This window comes from Callionymus lyra, chromosome 18 (genome assembly GCF_982586985.1).
Source record: "Callionymus lyra chromosome 18, fCalLyr1.hap1.1, whole genome shotgun sequence".
NCBI lineage: Eukaryota > Metazoa > Chordata > Actinopteri > Syngnathiformes > Callionymidae > Callionymus > Callionymus lyra.
Genome location: NC_141835.1, coordinates 11,611,450 through 11,633,470, shown reverse-complemented (window position 1 = coordinate 11,633,470; position 22,021 = coordinate 11,611,450). Strand labels below are relative to the sequence as shown.

The following is a 22,021-nucleotide window of genomic DNA, read 5'->3' as shown; positions in this document are numbered from 1 at the left end:
TGTAGAAATTACAGACCACATGACTCTTGTCGAAGTCGTAACTGCCTTCATTAGGTTTTAAAACCAAACCAAGTGTATCCTCTCGTCCTCGGTCATCATCAGATTTAATTGTTTGTTTTAGCAAAATATGTCCAAACATCAGCTTTAAAAGCTGCTGGATTCTCTCTGCATCCTCTCGTTCTCAGCCATCGCAAGGATTCAATCGTAGCTTTAGCTGCGGACGATGTAATATGAGTGCTGCCATCTAGCGGCCGGGAAGTTTATGGCAACAAAAATATGTCCAAACATCAGCTTTAAAAGATGCTGGATTTTTTTCTGCATCCTCTCGTTCTCAGCCATCGCAGGGATTTTATTGTAGCTTTAGCTGCGGACGACTTTATATGAGTGCTGCCATCTAGCATAAATATGTAGAAACACTGTCAATATTTGCATTTTTTTAATTTTAAATAAAATATATTATTTTACACGTTTTTGAATCATAAACCATTAAAGAACTATGATTAAAAAAAGATATATGATTATAAAAGAAAATTGATACCGTGCTGTAAAATATTGATACTGTGTCTTGACAAAATTACTTAAAAGGCGATATTTGTTGACGGTAGAATACATCATACTGTAATTGAGTCGTGCAGTAATACACGAGACACAGTCGTGCACCTGGCTAGCTTGCGAGGCAGTTTATAAACCCCCCGTTAAATAGAGATTAAGCTCCAGCAGCTAATGGGCTCTAAAAACCTTTAGGTGTGAATACAAACTTTGGTTTAATGAACTGAAACATGAAAGTAAAAAAAAAAAAAAAAAAAAGGATGGCAAATTAAACAGGTTTCCAGCTTCGGAACCAAAGACATTCCTCATCCACGACCACCCTCGGCGCAAGAGCCACTCGAGTGACGACAAAAAAAAACCTTTTTTTTTTTTTTGCAACAGCTTCTCCCAGTCGACGCACAATCACTCGACCGGCTCCGTGTTTTCTGCCTGAAAATAAATACATTCGCGGCAGAAAAAAGACTCGTCGCGCTCCGAAGCCGACGCCGGGGCTGAAGTGGAAACAGAAGATGATTCAGATGATAGATGTCGTCAGGTAAACACACACACACACACACACACACCATCATTCTCCGGATCAAATGAAAGTGAGGAGGCAGACGCATCACACCTCCGAATAGGCTCTGGGATCTCAGAGGACTTTTTATGATAAGACGGGGGTTTGCTATGAAGACGGATCGATATATTCAGTGCGTTTATTTCTATTTGGAAGGAAAAATGCATTTGTTAATTGGATTAAAAAAACACAGCGTGGACTCGTGGATTATTTTTTTTCTTCACTGCTCTGTCATTCCCTCCACGTCCGTCCGCTCTGAGCAACACAGGGAGGAAAAAAAGAAAAAAAAAAAAAGTACGATTCCCTTCCACTTCCAGCTGTCCTCGTTGAACAGGTATGTTGGTTTGCTCAGGGAGGTTTTCCCTGACAGATCCCCCCCCCCCCCCCTCCACCACCTTTAGATCCAGTTACTGAACTGAGGAATTACGATGCAGCAACCTTACCTTGACGCATTCCAGACACAAACAAGAAAAAAAAAAGGGGGAAAAACAAGCCATCAGGGCTCGCGTATAGTAAAAAAAAAACTGCAAGAAAACAACTGCGATTCCCAGAAAGCGGTTGTAAAAAAAAAAAAAAAAAAAACCCGCCTTTGCTCAAAACAGACTCTCCCCCCCGTTACAAACACAGCCTTGTGCGTTCTGAAAAAAACAAAAAAAAAACACCAAGTATGTACAGTTGCAAACATCTGCCGTCCCGAGACGTGGAAGTGGGCTGCACACGCTCGTCGGGAGGCAGCTCTCGGGTTTCACTGAGGTGAAGGGAACCCCGAAGGTTTCTCCCGGGGAACACTTGGAACAGCTGAGCAGCAACAGCTTCTTTTTTTTTTTTGGAGGATTTCACTCACCCGAAGGCACAAAATGAAGAACTTTCTTGGTCTCCATGGCCGGGGCAAGTGGTGACAGATGAAGCGACTTCCCTCTCCTTTTTCCGACAGCCTTGCGTCCTCCAGCCCAAAGCCCCCCGAGGTCAACCCATCATGGTGGTGTTATCCTGCGCCGATGAGTGTGAGATCACCTCTGCTCTCTCTGGCTCTGGTACTGACGCTCTCTCAGACACATGCAGTGACTCAGCCCAGCTCTGCCTGCCTACTCACCGTGCAGGGCGGCTGGGTCCTAGAGCCTTTTTTTTTTTTTGTTCACCACTACAGCCCCGCCGTCTGCCTGTCATCCTCGCGCAGGAGCGTCGGCCAATCGGGAGGCAGCGTGCGGCGAGTTCCAAGCCTCGCGTGGAGACACACCTCCCGGAGGCAGAGCGACCATTAGTATTATCTCCAGCCCCGGAGAGCTGGACCTTCGGCTGCAGGAAAACAATCATCCATACAGTGATATATATATTATATATATTTTTTTTTTCTTCCTTGTTTTTAATTATTTAATTAAGTGTGTGAAAAATAAAATGATTCAATTTTTTAAGTCACAATTACCGTGTAAATATTCACTAATATAATTATTTTAGTGTTGAAATTCAACTTCCGGTCGCTAGGTGGCAGCGGTCATCACCGTCCTCCGCAGCTAAAGCTATAATGAAATACCGCGAGATCAAGGCGATGACTGAGGGCGAGAGGATACGGTCACTCGTTTTTCAAGATGATGTGTTAAATTGAGACCCTGGTCGATGACTGAGGGCGAGAGGATACGGTCACTCGTTTTCAAGATGATGTGTTAAATTGAGACCCTGGCGATGACTGAGGACGAGAGGATACAGTGGACAGCTTTTAAAACTGATGTTTGAACATATTTTGGTTTGAAAACAAATGAAAGCAGTTACGACTTCGTCAAGAGTCATGTGGTCTGTAAATTCTGCAACACCAGAGCCAAGTACTCGACAATAGTACATGTATATACTTGTTGCTACAGTATTAAAAATATATTATATCGTTGCTCCTGTATCATGATACGTAAAGTATTGAAATATTCTTGGCATATCGGCATATTTGGGGAGGATATAGTAGATTCCAGCAGCTTTTAAAGCTGATGTTTGGACTTATTTTGCTAAAGTAACAATGGAATCTGGCGATGACTGAGGACGAGAGGATACGGTCACTCGTTTTTTTAAATAATGTGTTAAATTGAGACCCTGGCGATGACTGAGGATGAGAGGATACGGCCACTCGTTTTCAAGCTTATGTGTTAAATTGAGACCCTGGTCGATGAATGAGGATGAGAGGATACAGTCGATTCCAGCAGCTTTTAAAACTGATGTGTCGACAAATTTTGCTAAAGTAACAAAGGAATCCGGTGATGACTGAGGACGAGAGGATACGGTCACTCGTTTTCAAGCTTATGTGTGTTAAATTGAGACCCTGGTCGATGACTGAGGATGAGAGGATACAGTAGATTCCAGCAGCTTTTAAAGATGATGTTTGGACTTATTTTGCTAAAGTAACAATGGAATCCGGCGATGACTGAGGACGAGAGGATACGGTCACTCTTTTTCAAGCTTATGTGTGTTAATTTGAGACCCTGGTCGATGACAGAGGATGAGAGGATACAGTCGATTCCAGCAGCTTTTAAAGCTGATGTTTGGACTTATTTTGCTAAAGTAACAATGGAATCCGGCGATGACTGAGGACGAGAGGATACGGTCACTTGTTTTCAAGCTTATGTGTTAAATTGAGACCCTGGTCGATGACTGAGGATGAGAGGATACATTCGATTCCAGCTTCTAAAATTGCTGTTTGAACATATTTTGGTTTCAAAACAAATGAAAGCAGTTACGACTTCGTCAAGAGTCATGTGGTCTGTAAATTCTGCAACACCAGAGTCAAGTACTCGACAATACTACACATATATCATTGTTTCTACAGTATTACGATATATTATATCGTTGCTCCTGTATCATGATACGTAAAGTATTGAAATATTCTTGGCATATCGGTATATTTGGCTTTCAGTTCTATAACATCAACCAAAACAACAATGAGGATTACGGCGATGACTGAGTACGAGATGATACACGATAATGTTTGGACATTGGATTTCAAAAACAATCACAATATGGTACTAATACTCTTCCTATCCTAAAATGATTACAACAAAATATCAATAAGTCTGTCAAAAAAATTGTATCATATCGTGAGCTGAATATATCGTATCAAACCATATCTTGATCTGAATATATTATATCAAATAGTACCGTGAGCAGAATACATATCATATTGTGTGTTGACTACATCATATCGAATCGTATCGTGCGCTGAACATTTCCTAATTGAATCATGTTGTGAGTTGAATATATTATATATATATATATATATATATATATATATATATATATATATATATATATATATATATATATATGTATCAGATTGTATCGCGTGTCGAGCATTTAACTCACAAGGAAGAAAATGCACGTCCTTTACTCGTTATGGCTGCCAAAAAAACAAGAAAATGAGCCTCTTGTGCAAACAAATGAATGACAGTTAACAACAATAGAACGATTCATATTTCATACAAAAGCAGCGATTATGGCTTTTAAACACGGAAGTAAAAACAAAAACTGTTCTTAAATACACTGTTCTATTATGCACAGTCAGGTGTGGAGTGACTCTGTGGAACATTCTGGAGACAGAATTAAAACAAAGGACAAATACAAATCTATTTATAAAAAAAGGGGAAATATTTTCTAAATAAGTACATGGAAGGGGAAGTTTTAATACTGAGGATGACGAGGGATACATCTAAGAAAGAAATAGTATTTTGGGTTATATCGGAATTGAAATTGCTGTATGATAAATACTATATACGCAAATGAAAAATATGGAATGTATAATGGGTTTTACAAAATATATACAGCACACTTTTTTTTATTCTTTTTTTTTTTTAATCATAATTTATTTATATTTAATAAATTATGTTTAAAATCAAATAATTGGAGGTCTTTTATATAGAAAATTTGCAAAAATGTACAGTATTTGTTCATTTAGGTGTTGCAATTAAACTTCCAACCGCTAGATGGCAGCAGTCATAACATCCTCTGCACCTTCAGCTAATATACTTCAACAGAAAGGGAGTGGAACAATCACAAGATATAACCAAAATTCAGTGTCCACTAAAAACGATATAATTTGATGACTTACATTGACAAACTTGTATAATTTTCATATTGTGAGTTGATACACCGTAAAGAATAAATGTGTGTGCTGAATTTATTGTAGCGTCTTGTATCGAGTGCATTGAGTGATGACGACCTCCTCAAGTAAAGCTACAACCAGACCCCTGCGATGACTGAGGACGAGAGGATACAGTCGACTCTAGCAGCTTTTGATGTTTCAACATATTTTGAAATACGGCAATGACTGAGGACAAGAGGATGCAGTCACTCTTTTTCAAGCTGATGTTTCAACATATTTTGCTACATGGAAGCAGTCGTTGAATAAAGATCCAGGCGATGACTGAGGACGAGAGGACACAGTGACTCCAGCAGCTTTTAAAGCTGGTGTTTGGACATATTTTGCTAAAGTTACAATGAAATCTGGCGATGACTGAGGACAAGAGGATACGGTCACTCTTTTTCAAGCTGATGTTTTGACACATTTAGCTACATGGTAGCAGTCATTTAATTAAGATCCTGGCAATGACTGAGGACGAGAGGATACAGTCGAATCCAGAAGCTTTTGATGTTTCAACCAATTTGCTAAAGCAACAATGAAATATGGCAATGGCTGAGGACGAGAGGATACAGTCGAATCCAGAAGCTTTTGATGTTTCAACATATTTTGCTAAAGTAACAATGAAATATGGCAATGACTGAGGACAAGAGGATGCAGTCACTCTTTTTCAAGCTGATGTTTTGACACATTTAGCTACATGGTAGCAGTCGTTTAATTAAGATCCTGGCAATGACTGAGGACGAGAGGATACAGTCGAATCCAGAAGCTTTTGATGTTTCAACCAATTTGCTAAAGTAACAATGAAATATGGCAATGGCTGAGGACGAGAGGATACAGTCGAATCCAGAAGCTTCTGATGTTTCAACATATTTTGCTAAGGTAACAATGAAATATGGCAATGACTGAGGACAAGAGGATGCAGTCACTCTTTTTCAAGCTGATGTTTTTCGACTTATTTTTCTACATGGAAGCAGTCGTTAAATAAAGATCCAGGCGATGACGGAGTAAATTCTACAACACCAGAGTCAAGTACTCGACAATACTACACATATATCCTTGTTACTACAGTATAACTATACATCTTGTCTTTCCCTCTGTATCGTGATACGTATTCTCAAACATCCTAATATTGACTTGGATCAAAATTAATTTGTTTCCACCAGGAGTTAGTCATGAGAGAATATGATTCAAACCAGCTAGTGATGCTAAAATCAGACATAAATCATTTTATCATTTTATTCGGAACCACAACTGAGGTTCTTGCATCTTGGTCGCTGTTCATCAACACATGCACAAGGTTTGTGAGTAAACTACATGTTTATAAAAAAAAAAACAATTGTATTTTTGGAGTTCCTGTGAAAAAAGGATCTCGGATCAAGAAGCTAATTCCTCACCATGATGTAGATGCTCTGTGAAAGGTCAGTCATTTGCATACGCCTGCATCCATAACATCAGTGTGTGGTATGGCTATTGGCTGTGCTTTGCATAAAAACCGTTGGGCAAAATGCGTCACTTGGTGAGTGGAGCCACGTTCCCCCCCAGAGGATGTCATCAACCTGCTCTAACCTGCATGGCTGTGTCATTAGCAGCCATCGCGCTCCAACAAATAGCGAGGCAGGATATAATAACATTATTAGACTTGGTATCATCGCCCGTGATTGGGGATGTGCTGCAAATTTTCGGTAATCACGGTGACGATGCATATTTTTGCATCCTCCTGATGATACACTTTGTAATAACGTCGAGAGGGTGTTTGAGATTACTTTTGTTTGTCTTTATTAACGACACGATTACACGCACACCCACATATCCACGGGAATAAAAAGTAAATAATCATTATGGGATTATAAGGATTAATTACACAATAATATGTTTGGACTTGTGTAACGTTTGTTGCTTTACCTCCAGTTATTTTTTTTTACCGATATCCTGCTTGTCTGTGTTAAAGTCATTCATTCATTCATTCATTGACAACCGCTTTATCCCGGGGTCGCAGGGAGACTGGAGTCTATCCCAGAGTCATAGGGCGAGAGGCAGGGGACACCCTGGACAGGACGCCAGTCTGTCGCAGGGCACACACAAAGACAGACATCCATTCACACACGCTCTCATACCTACGGACAATTTTCCCCAAAGTTCTCAATTAACCTCTGTATGTTTTTAGACTGTGGGAGGAAACCGGAGTGCCCCGAGTAAACCCACGCAAGAACATACAAACTGCACACAGAAAGGTTGCCTTGGCCTGGAATTGAACCTGCAACCTTCTTGCTGTGAGGCGACCGCACTAACCATAAAGTCATAGTTCACTTAAAATTCAAAATTCACTCATTTTCTACTGACCATCATTTCGATTTAGGGTTGGGATTATTTTCATAGTAGTCGGTTCCTAAATGTACGTCCATTTTTAATGAATCGACTGGAGCTAAGTGGACGGAGTACTTTATATTGCTCGTTATTCCTTAAACGTCTGCCACAAACAAGTGTAAAATATAGAATTGTTTATCGTTTTCTGGAAGAATTGTACTCTTGTCGAGGATCCAATACAAGATGGACGCTTGAGACGAGCAGTATGGAGGTATTTGGATGTTTTTAAGTGTCTTTTTGGAGGAAGTTTGTCCAATGCGCACCAGTTGCTACATTAAAATGAACAAACATTTTTGTCTTTAACTCTAATTAAGACAAGGATTACTCTGAAAATAATCCCAACCCCTCAATCGACATGAGGGTGAGTAGAAAATGAGTGAAGGTTAAATTTTGGGGCGAACTATCACTTCGTTCATACTGGTGCGAGAAAACCGATATCTTAGTACTATAAGTGTTATATAGGTTATCATCTGGATCCACAAATATTTTTGAAGAATACTTCGTGGTCAAAAGGGTAAGCTGCAAAAAAGAAAAGGGAAAAAATGAAAATTATTATCAAAAACAACCATGAATCGATAAATGCAACAACCTTTAACGAATAAAAACACCAACCTTTAATCGATAATTACAACAACCTTTAATCGTTAAATACAACAACCTTTTAATCAATAAATCCAACAACCTTTTAATCAATAAATCCAACAACCTTTAACGAACAAATACAACAAACTTTAATTGATAAATACAACCCTTTGAATTAGGATACCCATTATTTGACATTAAAAGGGCATTTATGACCAATAGTAACTACGAGGAAAGTTAATTTGTTTTATTCATTTTCAACAAAATTAGATATATTTTAGTCTTTAAATATATGTTTATGACGCTCTATGTTCTATGATACAAAGTCAGGTGTGGAGTGACTCTGTGGAACAGTCTGGGGACAGAAATAAAACAGGACAAATATAAATCTATTTATAAAAAAAGGGGAAACATTTTCTAAATAAGTACATGGAAGAGGAAGTCTTATAACGGAAGACGATGGTTATATTGCAGTTAAATAGGTATTTGGTGAACATGTATGTGTATGGTATAATAATAATAATAATAAAGTAAGTAATTGTATTGTTTCCTTATTTGGCTTTATTTTTATTTGCATTTCTGTCGTTTGTATCTACAAATAATAACATATTTTACACAAATTAATTAATTCACAATATGTGTTGTTACTTGTTACTTGTTTAGATACATTTTTAGACTATAAAAAACCCTCCTTACACTTTGATACATTTCATATTATCCTCCTTGCTTTAACATAAATCTAGACTGTTCCATTATTTTTCTATGGGCAATGAATGGGTTTAGAAAATATTGGGAAAGGTTCAGTCAAATGACATGATTAATAATGATTTTATTACACTTTGATCCATTTTTAATGATCATCCTTTGAAAGCAAGTACTTCATTTCGGCAATTTGGCCGAAACCGAGGGCGACTTTTGGAATTTGTCCATGAAAATACGGTTTGTAATATTAGATGCGCTCGGATTCAAATGAAGCCACGGGAGAGGAAACACCGAAGCCGATTAAGGAGCGTCGCATTAATGACTGGTTTGTAAAGCTGACAGTAAAAAGGAAACGCTTCCCAGGTTCAAACCCACAGGGTAGAGCATCGAGACGGACCGCCTGCTGCTCACCCGTGGATCGTACGGTTCAGTCATCGCCATCCTGAGCAGAGCGAGGTTTTATTTCTTAACTGCAGCCACTGACAGAAATTTGGCAAAAGGTCACAGCTATGATCCAGTACGGCTGGTACGACATAATAGAGATTTAAATTGAGTGACGTCAACGACCGTATCCACAGGATAAAAAGTCACGTCCAGTGGTTCGGATAGGATTCCAATCCTGCCCAGAATAGGTAGAAGGTTCCTTTCTCAATTTGGACATGAAAACTGGTTAAAAAAAAACTACAGGAATGATGCGATCCTGTCACCTTACCTTGGTGCTTTTACAGGTACACTCTACACTGCAGTCGTTTTCCTGATGTTTCAGGGAAAAGAACGTGTTGAAAAAGAGCCCGAAAATCCCAAAATGGTAATAATTTGTCTAGATTTTAAGTCATTGATAAATGACTCATGTATGGATTTAGAAAAGGCTGCAGATTGAAGCCGTCTCACTTGCCTTTGTTGCGATAATTGCCTAAAGCTGTGTTCGGTCCGAGGTCATCAAACGTCAACTACATTCCTAGCAGCACTCGGGGGCCAAACATCAGGGTAAGAGCCCGACACGCTGCAGGTGTTTACGTCCAGGATGACCCTAGTGGTCACGTGGTGAACTCAAGCTGTGATTAAACTACAGATTATCTGCATTTTAATTGGTTAAAAAAGTGGAAAATGCCTATTTTAGATACACTTGTCTGGAAGATTGTAATTCTAAATGTTAAAATGGAAACATGACTAGAGGAAAAGTCATATCCTTTTAAAATATTCAAACTAAAAACTCCTAGTTCAATACAAAACTGACACAGTCAGAGATGGAGAATGAATTAGCATCAACAACTAGCGCCTTCATTTTGTCGAATTTTTCCCCGTTAAAAAGGTTTTCCATTCTCTGGTTGAATAATACAGTTTATATTAAAAAACGCTAGCTGCCTTAAATTTGCAAAAGGGCCGCCAATGGTAAATATGTAAGTAAGTAAGTAAGTAAGTTAGCATCAATGGATCTGAAAGTAAGAACCAGTTGATCCTGAAAAGAAACTGGCAGCCAGTGAGTTTTAAGTATCGGAGAAATGTGAGTTCTTCTACTAGAGCTGGTCAGAATTCTCGCTGCATGTTCTGTATCAACTGCAGGCGAGACAGATCCTTCTTGTTTAGACATGAAAATAAACTGTTACAATAGTCTAAACGAGGAGATACAAACACATGGATTACAAGCTCTAGATCGTGTTGTGACAACAATATCCTAAGTTTAGAGATTTTTCTCAGTTGAAGGAAACAGTTTCTGGTCAGTTTACTGCAGTGTCGAACAAGAGACATGTCTTTATCAAATACAACACCCAGGTTTCTCAGGCTCAGTTTGACAGACTGACCCAAGTCACCCAAGTACTGACTCAACCCTGGAACCTTATCATCAGGAGCAATAACCAGTGATTCAGTTTTGACCACATTTGTAAACCTTAAAAAGTGTATCTATATTTAACAGCACTGTATTGTTTTTGTTTTTTTAAAGTTTCCAAATCATACTATTTTTTTTTAATCATAGTTATTTTATGGTTAATATTGCAATTAATAATGTTTTACATATAAAATCACCCAATCTTTTGTTTACAATTAACATGGAGATATTGTGCCATTTGTTCATTTTAAACTTAAGTTCAATTCAACTGCTTGATGACAGCAGTCTTAAAAAGGCTTACGGCGTTGACTGAGGACGAGAGGATACAGCTGGCTCTAGCAGGGTTTTAGAGCACATATTTTGGATTTCAGTATCAATTTAACCAAAAGTTGCAAGATGTCACTAAAGTGTCCGTTAAAATCGTTCATAAATGATGCAAGTGTATGTTAAAAACTTACGCTGTGGTCCTGATGCAGACTTTCTTGAATAGACTCTATGTTTGGGTCACAAGTCTCTAGAGCAACCGTTAAATAAGATGAGGCATGGGAGTAAAAAGCGTACCTCACTCCAGGTTTGCAGGAGATAGGAAATTCTAAAATGTCAGCTGGAGGGAAGTCTGGAATGACCTGCTGACACCCGTTGAAAAAGTCAAAGTTTGGAGTCGCCTGGCATGCGTTTGTGACGAAGGAATCCTTGTTTTTAATGACCATCACTGGTGAAATAATTGGATGTGCACAGGATTAAACCGTGTTCAAGCAGATATATATAAAAACCAGTGAAGTATTGGGAGGAAAAGGCAATTAAATTGAGAAAAAAAGAAAAAAAAAAAAAAGGTACAAAGAAGCTTTAAACTCTGACTCAAAACATCCCATAGTATATTTAAGGAACCTGACACGTCCAGGACTAAATTTATCTGTATTTGGAAAACCTCATTAGCGAGTTCTAACCGCGTTTGCTTGGCTGGTTTTTCAGCCCATTAAGGAGCTCAGTGCTGAGGATGCTGTTTGAAAGTAGTTCGCCTCAACAGTGTCACACCAACAAGAAAATGACCATAGACCTGAAATATTACTGCGAATAAACATACTGTATATGTATACGTTTGGATTAAGGTAAATGCAAAAATACAGAAGAAACAGAAGAAAGAAAGAAGATCTAAAAATTAAGAGTTAGAAGATGCTATCATAGTTCTTTTACGGTAAATATTTCAATAAAGTTATATATATATATATATAATTATCTGATCTTTTGTTTACGATTAACAAAAATATTCACGACAATTAAACTCCCGGCTGCTAGATAGTAACAGTCTAAAAAAATCTAAAAGTCTTTTACGGCCATGACTGAGGACAAGAGGATACAGCTGGCTCCAGCAGATTTTTAAAGCGGATGCTTATTTGGGATTTTCAGTATTAATTCGACCAAAAGGCGAGTGGAAAAGTAGAAGATGCTTAGGGTTTTAGTGGTGTTGCTATGGCAACTAACTGCAAACGCAGAGATATGAGAAGAGAAAGTAATAAAACCTGATAAACCAGTGAGAATTATTAGATTAGATTCAAGAAATAAGGTGTTTAGAAGTGGCAGGAATTAAATGGAGAAGAAATGTCACATTCACGACTAAAAGAACATAATATATGAGCATGAAATGTATTTCCTCATGCAGTCGGTTCAGTGGTGATAGTAATGATCAATGATGATAACAAGACATGTTGATGTATGAGCAGTTTTATAAAAATATAATTATAATAAGACATATTGATGTACGAGTAGTTCTATAGTAATAATAATACTAATAATATGAAGTCTATTAATGTATGGGCATTTCTATAATAATCGTGAAAATAATAATAATAACAATAATAATAAGAAAACATATTGATGTATGAGCATTTATATAAAAATAATAATAATAATGGCAATAAAAAGACATTGATATACGAGTAGTTCTATAGTAATACAAATATAAAAATAAAATAATAATAATAATAAGAAGAAAACATATTGACGTATGAGCATTTATATAAAAAATAAAATAATAATGACAATAAAAAGACATATTGATGCAAAATAATTTCTATGATACTAATAATAATAATTTTAATAATAACAACAACAATAAGACATATTGACGTAGGAGCATTTATATAATAATAATAATAATAATAATAATAATAATAATAATAATAATAATAAGACATGTTGATGTATGAGCACTTATATAATAATAATAATAATAATAATAATAATAATAATTTAAATAAAAAGACATGTTGATGTATTAGCAATTATATAACCATAATAATAATAATATGACAATAATAATAACAATAACGATAACGATAGTAATAATAAAACATGTTATTAAGTAAAAACAACAGGCAGGGCTCTTTTTTTAACATAAACCCTAACAGAATCTGGTGATTTGGGCCTCTTGAGAATATATAACATGAGCATTTTAAAGATGTATAGGATCCTTGGCCTGAAGTGGCTTAAGATTAAAATACTATCACCCATAGAGCGGAGCAATGATAGAGTATTAAACAACCTGTTTGAATATATGGCTCCGGAACAAAGGTGATGAAAAAGTGTGTTTCCGCCTGTATTAGCATAGAGTTGTGCTTCAGTCCATCTGTGAGGCTGCATCTCACTCTCTGTGTCCTGGTGCCAGATGTCAGGCTCTGGTGTAAAACTCATTAGGATGCCAAAGTGTCGGCGCAACAGTGACATCTCACTCTGACAGGCAACATGATCTAAAAGAGCTTCATCCACGTTTCAATGTCACGACCACAACCGTATCTTTGCTCGAGGTGAAGGAACGCTTCCTGAAGAACCAGTCGACGAAGAACAATGTGTAAAAAGAGAAACTTGATTGTGATCTTGCTCAAGCTTCAGGAATCCAGCAGCCGTCTCTGTGTGGGAACACAGGTGATGGTTCCAAACCCCGCCGCGGGTCAAAAGACATACTAGACTGTATAAGTAGTGAGTATCAAGTCCAGACAGGTCTTCCCACGTCAAAGATCTAAACCACACTCTTTTTTTTCTTCTGTCGTTCATTTCCGATTGTAAACATTGACATAATAGATAAAGGGAAATATTTCTTTCTGCCTTTTTGCCAATTTTAACTGAAGATGTTTAAGGAGTCATTTAATTAAACTTATTCTAAATTAAACGGTTTGTATAGTTAAAAATTAAACTGTTTGTATAGTTGAAAATTAAACTGTTTGTATAGTTGAAAATTAAATTCTTTGTATAGTTGAAAACTAATCTCTTTGTATAGTTGAAAATTAAATTATTTTTATAGTTGAAAATTAAACTCTTTTTATAGTTGAAAATTAAATTATTTTTATAGTTGAAAATTAAACTCTTTTTATAGTTGAAAATTAAATTATTTTTATAGTTGAAAATTAAACTCTTTTTATAGTTGAAAATTAAATTATTTTTATATTTGAAAATTAAACTCTTTTTATAGTTGAAAATTAAATTCTTTGTATAGTTGAAAATTAAACTCTTTGTATAGTTGAAAATTAAACTCTTTGTATATTTGAAAATTAAACTATTTGTATAGTTGAAGATTAAAATATTTCTATAGTTGAAAATTAAATTATTTTTATAGTTGAAAATTAAACTATTTGTATAGTTGAAAATTAAATTATTTTTATAGTTGAAAATTAAACTCTTTGTATAGTTGAAAATTAAACTCTTTGTATAGTTGAAAATTAAACTCTTTGTATATTTGAAAATTAAACTATTTGTATAGTTGAAAATTAAACTCTTTGTATAGTTGACAATTAAACTCTTTGTATAGTTGAAAATTAAACTCTTTGTATAGTTGAAAATTTAACTATAGTTGAACAACAAAGATTTTTGGCCGAGAAATATTGGTTGTTGTAGTGAAAAACTAATCACATGATTCTATATATTCAGCTCACTACACGATATATATTTCAATACACTTATACATAATTTTAGTGGACACAGAATTTTGGTGACATTAAGTGATAGTTCCATTCTCTTTTGGTTGATTTAATAGAAACTGAAAGGCAAAATAAAGCTAAAAGAAAATCTAATGAAGTCCACTGTATCCTCTTGTCCTCAGTCATTGCCGCAATCTTGCAGGATTTTATTGTTACTTTAGTTGCTGAGGACGTAATGATTGCTGCCATCTTGAGGCAGAAATGTAATCGCAAACAATGCAAACAAACGCTGTGAACGTTTATATGTTAACTGTAAATTAAAAATGAAATAGTTTTATTTTTACACAATTAATTGCGATATAAATAATAAAGAATATATAATAAAACGTCCTTCAAAAAAGCAAAAACAGTATATATATACAGTATATACATATATTCACATGAAAAGTATATCCATAAATACAGTTATATTCATATTTTCTCACACCCCAATTTCCTAAATAGCTTCTTTGTCATAAAATAGCAACAGGATTTTACAAGATTATTCAAACAAGTACTTTTAATCAACATCTAAAATACTGTTCATTCGATAAAGAGATTAATTCTTTGTTTGTGACAAAAGTAAATTATAAGTACTCAATAATGCGAGGATATCCAGACACACAAGACTAAAGCCGTCAAAGATAATTGAATTAGGTATTAATTAAAATTGTTAATTTGATGGATGTTTTCCCAGTGCAAACAGCAATTAAACAAGCAAAAAAGTTAATTTTCAATACAAAGTTTACCTATAAACTTAGTTCCGAATATTATTGTCAACAACAGCAAAGTGGGAATCAAACTATCCTCCTCAAAGAGCCTCAGTTCAGTCAAGATGTGGAATATATTCAAACAGTTTTCAAATATTATACGATTAAAGGCAGATCCAATCTGTCAAAAGAACATTTAAAGACGGTAAAGTCATGTGTTGCTGACACGCTCATGCATAGCGCCCTCTGCCGGTAGTTACTGGTGATTGTCTTCACCCGCTGAGAGGTCACAAGACATTTGTTTTTTTGAAACATTTTTGTGGCTCAAAAAAACAAACCAAAAAAAATAGCAAAACAACCTTTAAATAAACAGCCGAGGTAACGACCTTTGACACTGAACTTCCTCCGCTTGTTTTTTGTCACGCTCTGCTGCACACAAAGATGAACAAACGCTGTTCGAAAATGCTGACAAGACACATTTCTTTATGTAAAAGACGGCAGACCGGACGTGTCGCCTCGGAATAATGAAACGGATGGATTTTTGATGTTTAAGTAAAGTACGATTTAATTGATGGCGGTTAATCAGAGGAGATACTGGGATAATATTTCAGTAAAAAAAAAAAAAAGAAAAGGGATTTATTGAGGACATAAACGTGAAAGATGACACAGTAAAACATGCTTTGAAATTCCGTGCACCTCCGAAATCTCATTAACCCGCGGCAATAAACTGCAAAGGGCACCTTGTTGTGTGTTGTGCTCGTAGCAGGAAGATAGTGGAGACACAGTTAAACGGACAAACACTGAGGGATTTCCTCCTTTTCCTGTTTCGCCTCCTCACGTTCAGATGCAAACAGGAAAAGCTCAAAGTTGCTTCCTGTTTTAAGACTTAAATACTCCCCAGATACCTCATATACGCGGTGAAATAACCCCCTTAACTCCCCTCGTCTCGACCTGACTCGTATAAAACTCAATAATAAAGTAAATTACGTTCATGTATTTTCACACTGATCTGCATGACGACCACACCTTCGAGAAAAGACAGGCAGGTCCGTCGACGGGTCGACGCTGCTGCGACGTCCTTCAACTCCTCAGCTGAACATGACAACGAGTGGGCCCTCGAGGCCAGATGGAGCGCCAGGTGAATGGAGCCGCTCAGACGAACGGCCGTGAAAAACAACCTTGGCTGCTTTTGTGATTTGTATGGAGAATTTTTCTTGTTGAATTTTGTTTTTCATATGCTTTTAAATATTCTGTATTCGGTACTAATACTTTCTCGATACCAATTTCATCAAATAAATTGTCTAACAAAACAGAAAATGACGTTAAACATAGAACAAATCTTAAGTTCTCAGCTTTGGTAAATCTTTTTTCTTACAGTGAAACCAAATATAATTTTCAGTGCTAAAAAACTACCAGCTAACAAGTGACAAATCCATCTGATAATCACTGCTTTTCGTCCACTTTTCTTCAGTAAAATTCGACATAATTGTGTATTAGTAGTAGTCACCGAAAGACGAAGCGTGTTGCAATACTCTGTACTACTTGTGTGGATGTGTATCACGATACAGGGGCAACGATACCATACGATGTATCTCGATGCTATAGGAGTATCTACATAGGAGTTTCTTTTCAAACAAGAGAACAAATACATGAAAATGATTTATTTAGATAAATAATTAAAGTAGTAGTAAAGTAATTCTTTACAAAAATGACGCTTGTTAAAGTGATTCCAAATGTCAGTCATTTGGCCTTTTTTATTGTCCGGTACAAAGTTTAAAAAGTAGACTAGTTTAATTTTTTTTTTTACAAAAAAAGACCTATATTTGAGGTAAGATGGACGTTACAGACGTATTTGGACATTTTTAAGTGTCTTTTTGGACTAAGAAAAGTGAGAATACATTTACGCCCTGACAGATTAAAATAATGCCAACCCTTAGTCGACATGAGTAGAAAATGAGTGAAATTTAATTGTCCATATAATAATAATAGGAAAAAACGTAGTGTTGTTGAATATTGCTAAGGTATCGCTAAAAAAAGCCACGACCCGTAACAAAGTCTGGTGCTGTGTCTCAAATCACATACTTAGTGCACTGGAGGTTAGTATGCATCAGGATAGTGTACGTACTAACTAGTACTCAAATTCTCGACAGATAGTATGTCTCAAATCAAACACTGCTGCTACGTAATAACTGGAAAATGACGCGACAGCTTCTTCTTCTACTACTATTTAACGATGATTTCAACCAGCTGTAGGAACACTATCGCCACCTGTTGGCAGTACGTTTGGTTTGGATCAAGAAATATGAGAAACAAAATATTGGCGAGATATTTACGCCGGTATCAGCACTGAAGACATGTCCTCCTCCTACTGTTGGATTAAAATGCACCTGTGTATATAAATATATATATATATAAATGACATATAATCTGTTTACAACGTCACTAAGATGGCGGTCGTTTAGGGTAGAAAGTATCCATCGATCCATACTCAGTTTTGTGGGCGTTTTAGTGACAATTAAGTGTTCATGAAGAACAACATTTCGTATACTAAGAATTGAGACGCACTTATGCACTAAAAATACTAAGTTTAAGTACGCAAGTAGTGCGATTCGAGACACATCACGGGTCTCTACTAGAGAGACATCGACACCTTTGTTTAAAGGCAACAAAAAAAAAAAACTGTGGTTTTGATTTAGAGTCACAAAAGTGTGGTTTTTCAGATCCATCCCTGGAGGAAGTACAGGGAGTCGACAGAACGAGGACTGACTTCCTGTCTACAGCGGCTTAAGAAGATCAGTTCTTTAAGGTGGAGCTGCTTCTCCTGGAAGCTCTTTCCAGTCATCGTTGCTCCTCGAGAGCGAGCCACGGGAAACCCAGCAGAGATCGTCCCTCCGTCAAACCTACTTTTGATCATCAGTCTGTCCTAGTCGACCAGAGAATTCACCGACCGATAAATATATGAAACTAGAAAAATATGTACACATTTGCTCGTAGGGACCTCGAAAGTATTTCCACTCATTCGACAAAATGCAAACACCAGCGTTGGTTCAATCTGCTCGTTTACATCTCGCCAGTGTTTACCCTTGTTAGCTGGTCTGCTTATGAGCTTTGTCTTCTTGCAGACGCTCTGCTGTTTGCGTTTCTCGTCTTTTCTCTCCTCCGTTCGCCTGCTGTTGTTGTTGTTGTTTACCTACATGTTCCGATTTTAAACCCGACAGTAGGAACGCAAACACTTGAATCGTCTTGTGACGATAATGTATTTTAGCCAAGCTTATTATTTTAGAGGTACTTTTAGTGTTTGAATTGAGGTTTTTTAAGTTGTGTTTTGTGTCTGTAGTTTGGTCCTTGAAACACTTGTAACCGGGTCCTGAAGGACATGGTTTGAGAAACAACTGTTCCCTTTTTTTTTTCTTTTTTTTTCCCAATCGCAACAATTTACTAACTGTGCCTTGAAGACAAAATACTTTATTTTTTCCATTTGATTAAATTCCTGGCTACGGTTTGACGCAGGGTTTCACCCCAGGCCTGGTTTAGATCCGTCAGAACCTCTTCAGCTGTACATGCTTGTGTCGTTTAAAGTGATCGCTAAGACAGATGACTGTGTCTGATGTAACGATTAGTATTATTAGCAACATTAGAAACATCGATCAGACGGAACGAACTGCATTAGTGGTAGATTTACTTTTGTAAGTAAGTGAGTAAATTATATTTATATAGCGCTTTTCAAGACCAAGGTCACAAAGCACTTAAACAATCAAAACAATACTCAATCAAATATATACTTAATATCTTATCTTTGTCAAAGAGGTACAGGTTTAAAAAAAATATGGTTGGACCGTATGTGAGAAATTGTTTTTTTTAATTCAGGTTAAACAACTTCCAAAACAGCTTTTACAGGGTTTCTTAAAGTGATAGTTCACCCAAGATTCACTCGTTTTCTACTCGCCCTCATGTCGACTAATGGTTGGGATTATTTTCAGAGTAATCTGAGTAATAGAAACATTTTTAAAGTTCATTTTAATGTAGCGACTGATCACTGGACAAATTACTGTCCGTCATGGATGATGACATCATCCTCTGAACACTGTCATCAGTGAACAGAGAAGCAGATGAAGCACGTATGCTCCTCCCATGATGCAACACTAATAGACTCAGGGACTCATTCATTCCTCGTGGTATTAAGATTGTTTAATTCTGAGTTTGGGGGCAGGACTGAAAAGATGATTCTATTCCATGTTAATCTTTGTATCCTTTGTCTTTATTATTTTTCTTTAATCTATGTTCTTTATCTTTAGACTTAGATTGTGTAATCTTGCACTTTCCATCTATCAATCTATCTATCTATCTATCTATCTATCTGTCTTCATCTTCGTCCAAAAGAAACTTAAAAACATCCAAATACCTCCAAACTTCTCGTCCATAACGTCCATCTTGTATTTTGCCTTGGAATTAGAGGTTGTTCAAAATAAGTCTATGTTTCAAGATTGTTTTTATCGAAAGTTACATTTGAATTTTGGGTGAACTATCCCTTTAAGGCTAGTTAGATTCAACCTTTAAATACTTTTATTTAATACTATTTGCAAATAAATACCATTATGGGACAATTTAACAAAATGTTATTTTAACATAAAATAAACTTGGATTTTAAGTGGGGTTGTTAAAAGTATCTAACTCACAAAAGAACCAGTACTTAATTGTTTTGTCAGGATTAAATACATATTTTCAACAAGTATCAACAAAAATATTAAAATATATAATGTTTTTTTGTACTGCCTCAGATCTAAAAAAAATTTTTTTTAGAATAGTTGCAGATTCTTGCACAAAAAAGTTTTTATTATAAATATTTAACGTGTGCTTGTGTTAATTGTCACTTGTTATAACTTCTGTAATTTTTCTTGTTGTTTCAAATATATTTTCAAACGTATATATATATTTGTTTGTATTTCTTTTGAGATTATTTTTCTTGTATCCTTGTGGTGCAGACAATCAAATATTTTTGGATAGTACAGATATCAACTTGAACATTTTTTAGTTACAACTGATTCTTTTAAAACATGATAATACATAATAATAATGCAGAAAGTACTGGGTCTCCTGCACTTTTCATGACAAAAGAATGTTAAATTTCACAACCAATTCATATTGTAAGAAATGTTACCAAGTACTAAAAACAAATATAATATCTTACTTATCATGAGTTGACATTTTTAAGACTCAAAAAATGTAAAACCAAATTAAGTCTTAAAATGTAATTAAAGTTATTATTAGGCTATTAAGCACTTGTTTTTAGATTTATGAATTATATATTGAATTATATTATTAAAGATTTTAAGACTTTTTAAGGATCTGCAGTAATATATAATATATTAAAGTAAGCTTCTAGCTTGAAGAAAGAATTCTTCTGTATAAGATATAAACACATACCTCATCTTTATTTTTATTTTAATTCAAAATAAGAGGGTCAATTATAAAAACAAATCGTACCCAAAAAGATTTCTTACTCGCAAATAAGTATTTACTCGTCAATAAGTATTTTCCTCATTGTTTCATGGACAGAATCGACAGAAAAAATAAAACCATTGATGGACGTTTGAAACTAGTTTACAATTTTATTAAGTGATTTGAAGTCTTATAGAGGTTTACTTTTTTTTTAAATATGTACTGACGACTGTAATTGGAAGGCAGAAATAAATATTTACTAAAATATCCTTAAACTAATAATATCAGAATCAGAAAACTTTCCAGTGAACAGGAATTTGTTGTGTTGACATTACAGGATATAACAATAAAAGTATATGAATGATAACTATAATAATAATAAGGTTACAAAAACAGACGTTAAAACTTATAGAATCACATGAATAATTAAGAAAATCTCAAACTTCAAAATAGCTTCTCAGTGTAAGAAAGAAAAAGATTTTTGTGCGTCACCATTGGTCTTAAAAAATGTCTGTCAATGTCAAATCATACCTATTTATTAGTATTTACTGTTACTACTTTCTTCATTTATATAAGAAAAGTCTGGAGATTATGAAACAACTGGTTCCTACTTCAGTCCAGATGTTTATAAAGCACATAAAGGAAGGTTGTATTGACTCAAAATCTACCAATTTATTCAATGTTTTTCTTTGAAATAAAGGCAGGTCTTTAAAAAAAAACAGGGGCCACAGCAGCTTCTATACGCTTTGTTTACGTTACGTCACTTTGTTTGTCTGTTTACTGACACAAAAGAACGGGATTTCTTCACATATTTGCGGTAAATAAGCAACTTTTTGAAGGAGTCTTACCGGTACAGTCAGGGGTCCCTCCAATGGAGGCTTCAGTGTTCCTCATGCTGCTGCCGTCTTGAGGGTCCAAGTTCATCTAGCGAGACCAGACACTGCTGCCTCTCTGTCAACACAAGCAACGTCGACATTTAAACACGAATAAAATAACATTTAAACGAAAACACGTACTCGGTTCAACTTTAAAGACGTGACTGACGTGAGACTTCGACCCGCGGTGAACTCTGGAGTAGAAACGAAGAGTTTTTAAAACAGCTTTGACGCGCATGTCTTGAGGAGGATTAAAAAAAAGCGATTTGTTTTACCTTAAAGTGACAAAGTAACAGCTTGTTGACGCCATTTATCAGTCCAGGTGCTGCTGACGGAGGAGAGAGCTTCGTGA

General features: G+C 35.9%; 1 protein-coding gene across 5 annotated transcripts in view; it reads right to left on the bottom strand.

The window, feature by feature from the left end:
• Positions 1-21,924, bottom strand: part of slc4a11 (solute carrier family 4 member 11) — a 97,652-nt gene extending 75,728 nt beyond the window's left edge. For 2 of the 5 annotated variants that reach the window (XM_087780116.1, XM_087780119.1), the window contains exons 1-2: positions 21,811-21,924; positions 21,643-21,745 (exon numbers count right to left, since the gene is read on the bottom strand). In XM_087780116.1, the coding sequence (XP_087636242.1) occupies positions 21,643-21,718 (76 nt within the window). In that variant the 5' untranslated portion in view covers positions 21,719-21,745; positions 21,811-21,924. Of the gene's footprint in view, positions 1-1,949; positions 2,175-21,642 lie in introns of those variants that run through there. The other 3 variants (XM_087780118.1, XM_087780117.1, XM_087780120.1) reach the window with 3 other exon arrangements.
• Between the last annotated feature and the right edge of the window lie 97 nt (positions 21,925-22,021).